This window comes from Sinocyclocheilus rhinocerous, unplaced genomic scaffold, assembly GCF_001515625.1.
Source record: "Sinocyclocheilus rhinocerous isolate Xijiao unplaced genomic scaffold, SAMN03320098_v1.1 scaffold402, whole genome shotgun sequence".
Lineage (NCBI taxonomy): Eukaryota > Metazoa > Chordata > Actinopteri > Cypriniformes > Cyprinidae > Sinocyclocheilus > Sinocyclocheilus rhinocerous.
The window spans coordinates 791,270-802,543 of record NW_015626336.1 but is presented as its reverse complement, the minus strand read 5'-3'; the positions used below and the strand labels follow the sequence as shown (position 1 = coordinate 802,543).

The window sequence follows — 11,274 nt, the reverse complement described above, 5'->3', positions numbered from 1 at the left end:
TTTTCAACCAGGTATCATTGTTTCTTTCACAGAACAACAAACTGGACGCTAACCAGTCAGGTTTCAGGAGTGGCCATTCAACTGAGACTGCGTTACTGTCAGTTACGGAAGCCTTGTGAATGGCAAAAGCTTATTCCAAATCATCAGTTCTTATTCTGCTGGATCTATCTGCTGCTTTTGACACAGTGAATCATCAGATCCTCCTGTCCGCCCTCTCATCACTGGGCATCACAGGGATTCCACTTAGCTGGTTTGAATCCTTTCTCACTGGTAGGTCTTTCAGGGAGGTATCCAAAGCACATCAGCTGGTCACTGGGGTTCCTCAGGGATCAGTTCTTCGACCCCTCCTCTTCTCCATATGCACTACATCACTGGGACCCATCATACAGGCACATGGTTTCTCCTACCATTGATATGCTAATGACACACAGCTCTATCACTCATTTCAACCAGATGATCCAACGGTAGCTGCACAGATCTCAGGCTGCCTGGCGGACATCTCGGCATGGATAAAAGAACATCACCTACAGCTCAACCTGGCAAAGACTGAGCTTCTTGTCTTCCCGGCCACTCCAAATCTACAGCATGACTTCACCGTCCAGTTAGGTTCATCAACAATTACCCCATCAAGTTTGGTCAGAAATCTTGCATATAGAACAGCCACAGGCTCAGCACCCGCCTACTTCCACTCCCTACTACGAATCTACATCCCCTCCAGAAGTCTGAGATCCACTAGTGAGCAACGCCTCGTGGTACAATCACAAAGAGGCACAAAATCACTTTCCAGAACATTTTCGTTTACCGTTCCTGGCTGGTGGAATGATCTTCCAACCCCTATCTGGAATGCTGATTCCCTGACCATTTTCAAGCGACAGCTGAAAACTCATCTCTTTTCATCTCTTTTCACTATCTGACTTCATCCTAAAAAAAAATTAAAAAAACTTTTTCTCTTTTCTTTCATCTTTCTCTGTCTAGCTTATTTGAACAATGCTTGAAACTTGGTATGACGAGCACTTCCTGTGTCTATTTGCCTCTTTAAGTTGAATCGCTTGATGTATTCCCTAATTGTAAGTCGCTTTGAAATAAAAGCGCCTGCTAAATGAATAAATGTAAATGTAGTAAAATGTAGGCTACTGTAAGATTGGAAATGTATTTAATTTGTATCTATATTGTATGAAGCGCTATAGAAATCAATGTGACTTGACTAGCGACGTCCTCATACGACATCACACTCTTCACTTTTGAAACTATCTGAATGTCCCTTCTCGGGTAATGAATTAAACCTAAGTGTGCTTTTTCATAATTAAAACATGAAGTGTATCGTATCTCTGGAGGATGCTGAACTTCACACGCCATAATTAAAATGCCCTTTTCTCAGGCGTTTCCTGATGTAATATCGGTCCCCGAGCTCAGTGCACTATGGGAAGGTGGTGAGGTGAGGTTAATGTACAGATGTGTGACCGCTAACTCACCTGAGTCCTGTGCAGGTGCTGAGGCTGACCTCTGACCCCGGGTGACCCTCCACCTCGCCATGATAGTAGCAGTGAATCTGGGACACAAAAGACAGGAGGTTCAGATGTTTACATCAGTACATCAATGTATTTTAAAGTAAAGTCAGGGTAAATTATCAAATGGACTTATCATATGCACAAAAACACTTGCACTTCCTGCTGTTTTACATGCAATTGAATCAAACTGATTAAATATAACACAATAGAATAAAAAAACTGTTTCTGTATTTTCATTGTTTAAGAATGGTTTTATTGTTCACATTTTGCCAATAAATAGCCTAGTATTAACCCTGTGAAACCTTACATAATATGAATGACTTTTAAGTTTGTTTAATGTGATTTTGTTAAGTTGTTAAGCACGAGCTGAAGGTGGATGTTTGTACAATTACACTAAAAGACCTTCTACTTGTAAAAATATAAACGATCAAGCAGACAAGTGCAACAAGTTTAACAGGTTTAAGACCATATTGATCATTTTGAGGCATCAGAAATGCATCAAATATGATACAGCAGGCTTTATGGGGGTTTAAAGGTATAACTATTGTGACAACATGCCCCACTGTAGGGGTCAAAGACCCATGTTTTCAGCTGCCTTGCTTCAGGAGGTGCTTTTCTCACTCGTTTTCTCAAAAGAAAATCATTTGTGAATAAAAAAAAACAAACAAATTAATTACAACATTACAGACTTGATTTGATTTGAGTCAAAAGACGTAGAAAATCTGACAAAAAAACAAAGCAAAACTCTGATTACTTTCATTCTTTTATGATAATGGAATAAACTGCAATCAAATGAGGCACTGCAAATGACATAATCAAATCAGAAAGCATGGTAAATCTATTGACATTTAGCTCTTGATTGTATGGATCTGCTTCTGTATTCTGCTCACAGCGCATGCATCATGTAAATGCGAGTGTCGCTCCTGAAGTGTTGCCGTGTGTTTGTACGCAGCGAGAGGCTCTTCAGGACAGAGTAGTTTGTCTGAGGAAGTGAGCAGCTCTTGTCTGGTTTGGACTGGGAACGGCTCTGGCAGAGATTCTTTAGAGCTTCACAACAATCCTGTCCAAGACTCGCTCTGTCTGCACAAACTACAGAAAGAAATACTGTCCTATTTTCAGCGCTGGCCCAGTGGTTTTACTCTTTCTTTCTTTCTTTCTTTAAAGACATTTGCATTTTTAGCCTTTTCCTGTTGGGTGTTTTCAGACTTTATCCAGCAACCACAGTGTGAACATATTACAAAAACAACAAATAAAGCAATGATACAGCTATTTTACCATGGTAAAAGGGTGTTGTTGGGCAAAAAAATACTTATTTTATTACTTATCAATTTTATTATTAAATTTGTAGAATTTAGAATGCTAAGTTTGTAATTTCTAAATATATTAATTCACAGCATTTGTATTTTATTCATTTTTGTCCACCACCTGTATGTTATTCAATACAATTCTAAATAAATTAATTAATTAGTAAATCGATAAATATGATAAGTTTATCATTATTAAAAGTCTTTCTTTTTACTTAAAAAAATGTAATAATAAAAAATAAAAATAATAATAAAATAATAAATAATAATAAAAATAATTTTTACTTTAGTTATCCAGCAAGATCAGAGAGAATTCTACTTTTTTTGTGTCAATATTGTTTTGATGAATATTTTCAGTAAACAGTATAAAAGCTTGTTAGGAAAGCGAGGGTTGCTGTTTCTAAAACAGTTAATTTTTGCCATTTTATTTTTATTCATTTTTTTATTAATCTTTATGATATTCAATGTAAGTAAATAAATAAATAATACCAAAACCAACAATAACTATTATTAGTTAAACAATTTTAAAAGTCTTTTAACTGTGAAAAATGTACTTTTTACTTACTAAATTTGTATTTTCTTAATGTTTATGAAAGGCTTATTCAATTTAAGTCCAGTCAGAGCAAGCAAGAAATTTCAATTTTTTCTTGTCAATATTGTTTTGATTAATATTTCCAATAAAGAGCTCATTAGGAAAGCTGTAGGCTGTTTTGATGGTTGCCGATCAATATAGTAACTTGCCTTTAATATAGCATCTGTATCATGCTTTCAAATGCGGCTCATCCAGTCAGATTTGACTGCTTTATAAAGCTCATTTTATTTCATATTCATCCCAGCACACCAGTGACATTGGGGTTATTTAAAGAGCATGTCCTGCTGTAAACTCCAGTCCTCCATATATCTCTGAGTCTATGAGGACATCCATCATAACACACAGCGCCCTGAGCTATGGTGTCCATCACTGCATTGTTTCCTGTCAGCCGTCGGACAAAAAAAGACATTCCACTTCCATTATTAACAATGAAACACAAAGCCACAGACCCGCCAGCTGAATTAAAATCATAACTCTATGTATACAGCATGTGGATTTGAACAGACTCAACAAACAAGCGTCTAGCAAATGAGTACATAAATGAATACATGTAAATAATAAAGTTATTCTCAATGCAAATGCTTTACCCTACAATCAGACGCAGACTGAGAATATGCAGCATTATTATTAAGATCTTTCAGTATGCTCTGTACTGCTATTTTGGTGAAAATATGCATAATTCTGTGAAATGGGATTTAACATGGCACAACATTAAATAAAGCATAGTAATATCTGTAAGGCAAGAGCAACACTGATGTACTTCAAACAATCAGCAACTTTAACAAAGGTATTGTAAAGATTTTGTTCATAATAATGATTAAGGATAAATGTGATCAAATGCATGTTCTGAATACATGTAGCTTCTCAGTGATGTAAAGGCTAACAGATGGTGTGCGGTCAGCCTCAGGTCCAGTGTTAAATCACTTGGTCGCTTCATACTGTGGGCCACAGCGGAGACGTGATGAGTGAGATCATACTAACCCTCCCTTCAACTCCACACGTTTGTGCAATTTATGCCATTTTAGTTTGATTCATTTTCGTCCATTGCCTGTATGTTTTTAAACCAACAAACAAACAATCAAACATTGAAAAAATTCACCTGTTTCTAAGTGTTCATTCACACCAATTTTATATTATTAATTTTTATCATCACCTAAATGTTTTGAATATGATTCTAAACAAACAAACAAACAACCCTTCATTCACTTGTTTCTAAAAGTGTTCCTTTACACCATCTTTTAATTAATTTTTGTCCACCACCTATATGTTATTCAGTATAATTTAAGATAAATAAAAAATAAATAAATTAATAATATTAATAATGATAATAAACACATTCATTCAACTCCACCTGTTTCTAAAATGTATTTAAATTTTTTTAAAATTATTTTTAAATACATTTTTGTCCACTACCTATGTTATTCAATATAATTATGGAATGAGAGTTTGTCATCAATGATTGTACCTAAATATTTAAAATGTGAAACTTGCTCTACCTTTACACCTTTTATAGTAATTTGTTCATATGAGACACCAGCCGTACCGATCCTATTTTTGTTCCCACAGCATAGTTCCTTTGTCTTCTCAATAATAATAATATATATAAATAAATAAATTAAAATTTGTCTCATGGTCTAAAATGAGTTTGACACTCCTGTTCTAATCGCCGTAATATACTGACGATTTAAGCCCTTCTCGGGTGTTGGGCAGCGTCCGACTGAGCGAGTCCAAATGTGTCTCAGAGGAGTGCTGCTTCAAGATGAAATAACGGCAGCACACACACAACCATAAAACAGACTTAATCAAAGGCGGAGGAGGTCTGGGAGAACAGACACACACTGACACACTCCTCAAGTCTTTCTGGAACACAACTGAGTGAGTACACTCCATCTGGGCCTTGGATCTCATCAGATCGGCACAATTCATCTCGTTTACAGCACAAAACATGCTGTTCTGTTGCCTGGTGCACAAATGTTTGGATGCAGCAAATACATCAATTACTGCAGAATTCGATCAGCGCTGTGAAACATTGTTTTAGGGCCAGGTGTGCAAGATAGATCACGCAATGGTAAGAATGAGTCAAGCACAGTATGGCTAATATATGCAAGTGACTGCTTTACATTATTTACACATAAAACTGATGAGAAACAACAATGTGAAAATACAGAGCTGGACGCATCCCAGTCCCAGTCACAATGTGGATGAAATTGTTATTAAGAGGAGTTTGATAAGTACAAGATGAAGTTTAGTTGTTGATGATAATCTAGGTCATGGGTTTGATTCCCAGGTAATGCATGAACCTTCAATGCAATAAATGTCAGGATAAAAGCATCTGCCAATTGAATATAAAAATAAAATTAAATAAATAAATAAATACAAATAATAATAATATACATTTTGTCAGTTGATGCAATCTGTATATATATATATATATATATATATATACATATACACATACTGTACATACAGCAATTGGCAGACTTTTTAACCAAATTGACCTAATTTGCATCAAAAGTATAAATTTTAAATGCACAAATAATTGCATAAATAAATATTGCATTACAGTTCAGAATACTGTGACTTCACCTATCGATTTCCAAATAAAAAAATATATGAAAATCAAATAATCAAGAGAAGTAATGTAACTCTTCTGAACAATCTCCCAAAACCTGCACAATAAAACTGGAATTTGTATGCGTGTGAGAAACATCAATTTCTGCACTCAGGTTGACAGAGCATCTGTCTTATTCTGTGTTCCAACATCCCAAATCAGTTTCTGAAGCCCAAACTCAGCACTGCTCCCTCTGATGACATCCAGGTCGATGACTGCTGCTGTTTCTGGATGACCTGTCCTGAACTCTTGTTTCCCATCCAAATAAAGCAGGGATGCATACTGCCTCACACTGCTGAGAAAAACTGCTGAATGAGCTGAAAAAGTCACAATGCTTTATGAAATCTCACCCTCCGGTGTTGTGAAACATCTAGTGCTTAACTGACCCTTACTGGAGCATGATGAGAATATTGCCTTTCTTTTGTCTTTCTTTCTTTATTTCTTAAAGTGCTTTGAGTGGCTTTAGACTGTTGCTATGCTGATGCTGGTGTGCTCTGAGCAAATAAATAAATAAAAAATCATAAGTTTGATAACTAATGTGAAACACATGATTCAGGACAAGTTACCAGCAAAAGCTCAATACAAAAGGTTCAATGTTTGTTTAAATTACAAACCCTAACCCTGAGCAACAGTAATGATATAACTGCCTTGCCTATTTTCTTTTGCTGGATTTCTGATAGCATGTGTTTTCTTTTCATAAAGTGTTCAGCTCAAATTGTCTGGCGAGGGAAACTGGCGGTCTGCTGGAGAGCAGATTGAGGAAGACAGGGGTCAGTGAACCAGAGGTGCTCCTCAGAGGAGCCTTCAGGCCTCAATGTGTCTGTTACTCTGACCAGTAATCTGAGCTGCAACCTAAACACATAAAACACACAAAGCTGCATCATGGGTGGCTTTTTGCTCTCCTGGTGGCCCTCATTTGACCGCCTCTTCTCTAAAGCTTTTGACAGCAGTCGCCCCGAGGGCGGAGATCAGTGATAAGATGGGATTGTAACTGCAGGTTTGGTTTAGGTAAAATAGAAGGCCTGAAATGAGCTGATACAGGACAGAAATGTGGGCTTTGCGTCAATCATGAGTTTAAAATATATGCTTTAAATCACTGAAGTATATACACACACACACACACACACACACACACACACACACACTGCCTACATAGGTAGCTTGTTAGGGTTTGTAACAAATCCTATATTGTGTACAATTTCCACCTGTTTTGTGTCCTCAGAGCACATGAACCAATTAGTTTTCTGCAGAATAACAGGGGTTTGTTACAGGGGGTTAAATCTGGATGGGAGCAGTGGTTGTGATCTTACCGTGACATTCGGTGAGGTGGTGACGGCACTTCCATCCTCCAGGTAGTGTGTTTCTGTGTAGTGACTAGCAAACAGCCCTCTGTAACACAAACACACACACACACACACACACACACACAGGTTTGTTTTTGTGAATTGTGGGGACATTCCATAGGCGTTATAGTTGTTATACTGTACAAACTGTATGTGCTATTGCCCTACACCAACCCCACACCTAACCCTACCCATAACAGGAAACTTTGTGCATTTTTACTTTCTCAAAAAAACTCACTCTGTATGATTTATAAGCGTTTTGAAAAATGGGGACATAGGGTAATGTCCTCTTAAGTCACCTTCTCCTTGTAATACCTATGTCATACCCATGTCATTATACAAATTTGTGTCCTCATATGCTTATATATGCTTTAAATCACTGAAGGCGATGTGTCTCAGACACACACACACACACAGACACACACACACACTATATATACAGAGCTGGGTAGATTACTTGAAAATTGTAATCTGTTACTGATTCCAAATTATATGACAAAATGTTAGTTACGTAATCAATTACATTACACATTTTAAAATAACAACAATCAAAATAAAACACTTACTACAACCTTACTATAACTTTATAAAATACTTACTAAAACCTTACACTTACATTTACCTGCATGTCATGTCTTCTTTAATTTCCTACTCCAGTCATTTTACTTAGTCAACATTAAATAAAAATGTTAGTAAGTGTCAGTGATTTGAACAAAATTTTAACTCTATGTTTTAAAATTTAGCTAGTATTTAACTACCGTAGTTCTGAATGATTCGTCAAATCATGCGCCATGTAAAAGAAAAGATGTGGCGTTGCTTCACAAAAAGTTGTCACACTTAAGATTTTTGCTTAGAGCACTCCAACAATGGCATAGCATCAGTCTAAAAATACTCAGAGCACCCTAGCAACAACATAGCAACACTCAAAGCACTTCAGCAACAGCATAGCAACAGTCAAAAACCACTCAGAGCATCCTAGCAACAGCATAGCAACAGTCGAAAGACACTCAGAACACCCTAGCAACAGCATAGAAACACTCAGAGCACCTCAGCAATGGCAGTCTAAAAATACTCAGAGCACCCTAGCAACAGCATAGCAACAGTCTAAAGCCACTCAGAGAACCACAGCAACTGCATATCTAAAGCCACTCAGAGCACCCTAGCAACTGCATAGCAACAGTCTAAAGCCACTCAAATCACCGTAGCAACGACATAGCAACATTTTAAAGTCACTATATCTGACTGTGCAAAAACTCTTTTCACAAAAAAATTATTTTTCACTAAAAACTCAGTTTCAGCTGACACAAAAATAAGCCCCGCCAACTTTCACTCAGATATTAAGTCACAGCAAGAGACAGCTGACGTTTGTCTGTGATGATGCACCGATTCATTTCAAACCACAGACACCGGCAGGGAGTTTTACAGTGTTCCTCTCTTTCTTTATAATCTGATCAAACACGATCAGCTGCAAATGATCACAGATCAAAGAGGGGCCGCAGAGATCCCTCAGCCCGTGAAAGGATGCCCTCATTCTCTCTCTTCCTCTCTCTCCCTGCTGAGATAATTACCAACATCTGCAGCCGATCGCTCCTCACGCAGCTGTGCTTTCTTAAGCTGAACCTTGAACGTGACAAACTCATGAAGAGGATTACAGCACTGCTGAGTCACAGAATAACAACACACACAAACACAGACAGACTTCTGACAGTACAAAGTCTGGGTCACTTCATTCTGACCGTTCACTTCTCCAGGAAAAGACTGTCTAATGGATATTTTTAAGGCGGGTTCATCTGAAATCATTGACATTAAAGGGGTCATATGATGCGATTTCAAGTTTTCCTTTCTCTTTGGAGTGTTACAAGCTGTTCATGAATAGATAAGATCCCTAAAGTTGCAAAGACTAAAGTCTCAAACCCAAAGAGATATGGTTAAGTTGTATTTACAACACTGTTCCAGAACAGTTCAACCCAAATGCAGACATGGTTTTATGGCGGCGCGATGCAATGCAATGTGTAAAAAGACAGTATAAGTCATTATAATCAGTAATTATGCCCCCACTGGATGCAACAAATGCCTCGTTTATAATGGGTTTTAATGTTTTTGTCTCGTCGCGCTGGGAGATGACATCACAGTATGGTAGGGGCGTAACATTTCACATGCCTGAGGTATTCGGCCAATCACAACGCACTGGATAGCTGGCCAATCAGAGCACACCTCACTTTTCAGACTGATGAGCTTTGTAAAAATCTACGCGTTTCAGAATAATGTACAGTATATGGAAAATAATGTGGTTTTTTTACTTTAAACCGCATAAACACATTTCATTACATCAAATACACAAAATAATGTTCTTTTTAGCAACATCATATGACCTCTTTAAGCTAAAAATCTGTTCAGTTTGTGGTCTGCATGTAATTTATGTTGTAGAATAAAGTGTGAAAGTCATTCTTCCTACTGCATACTGCACATTACATACTTCAACTTCCAGGAGAAACTTGTCCATCTCTTCTCGCCAAACTTAACTCTCTTTCAACTAAACCTCTACTCTCTTAAATCGAATTAGATGATCCTGGAGCCCACAGTGGGGCTTCGTGTGGAAAAATCAATGAAAACCCTGCAGTGAATTTACAACAGAATCTGAAGGTTTCCAAGAAACTAGGAACAAACACTTGCAGTTAAAAATAGCTTTTTGGATCTAAAGAAAAGCCCATAGCGGTGCCTGGAGACCATCTGATCTGTACCGCACCATCAAAGAACTACAAAATGACAGTGAATTAATTGATTTTTAAAAGATTAGACAGATTAGACGGACCTATATTTGAATGTAAAACCCTAATGCGTGGTTCTGACAGCAAGTAAATTAATTTCTGATTAATGTTTATTATAAAACCTATCCCGAATGCTAGAAATCTTAAGTAACATTATAAATGTCTTTACTGTCACTTTTGATCAATTTAATGCATCCTTGCTAAATAAAAGTAATAATTTCTTTAAAAAAAGAAAGAAATCTTATTGACCCTCAAATTTTTGTGTACATAACCAAGTTGCAATCAGACACCAATTATTAACTTCAGTTAATAAACAAGGAATAATTTAAGGAATTTTCGATCCTTTTAATCAAGGTTGGGGAGTAACATGTAATGACAATATGTAATTTAATTACAAAATCAACGTAACTGTGATCAGTTACAGTTACTGAGAAATTTTTTTTAATTAAGTTAATTATTGCAAAGGGGGTTACATCTGAATATTTTCTGAAAAAAGCTAGAATATGTTGAATTAATATTTGCTTAGCCTGTTTTTGATGCGCACGATGTCTCCTGCCATTTTCAACAGATTAACAGTTGAAAACATTCCTTAGAAACTTTATTAGAAAGTAATCAAATGTTATCAGTTACATTACTTTAATAAAGTAATTGAAATAGTTACAATACTAATTACATTTTAAATAGGGTAACTTGTAATCTGTAACCTATTACATTTCCAAAGTAACCTTCCCAACACTGCTCTTAATACATTTACTTTAATAGCGTATTGACTTTTGAATTTACTTTATTTAATAGTGTTCATGTTTCCTATTATGCATTCATTGTTTTTTAAAGGGGTGGTTCACTTGTTTTTTTCTAGGCTTGATTGTGTTTATGGGGTGCAGTCTAACATGTGTTAACGTTTCGTTTTTTAAAAAACGCATTATTTTTCACATAATTTACCTTTATTCCACACCTCTCTGTCCCTTCTCTGAGAAACGGGCTGATCATTTCCTTCTTTTATGAAGCACCTCCCTCAGAAATAGGCGATGGGCTCTGATTGGTTAGCTAGCCCAGTGTGTTGTGATTGGCTAAACCGCCTCTAGCGCGCGTCTAAACGTCCCGCCCCTCACCTCAGCGGCATGTGCTCCGGTTGTATTGTAAACAAC

General features: G+C 36.8%; 1 protein-coding gene across 1 annotated transcript in view; it reads right to left on the bottom strand.

The window, feature by feature from the left end:
* The window catches only part of LOC107711343 (disintegrin and metalloproteinase domain-containing protein 12-like), a 116,677-nt gene that overhangs the window by 57,716 nt on the left and 47,687 nt on the right, over nt 1-11,274 (bottom strand). The window contains exons 5-6 of the mRNA XM_016516332.1: nt 7,326-7,404; nt 1,473-1,549 (exon numbers count right to left, since the gene is read on the bottom strand). Of these exons, the coding sequence (XP_016371818.1) occupies nt 1,473-1,549; nt 7,326-7,404 (156 nt within the window). The remainder of the gene's footprint in view (nt 1-1,472; nt 1,550-7,325; nt 7,405-11,274) is intronic.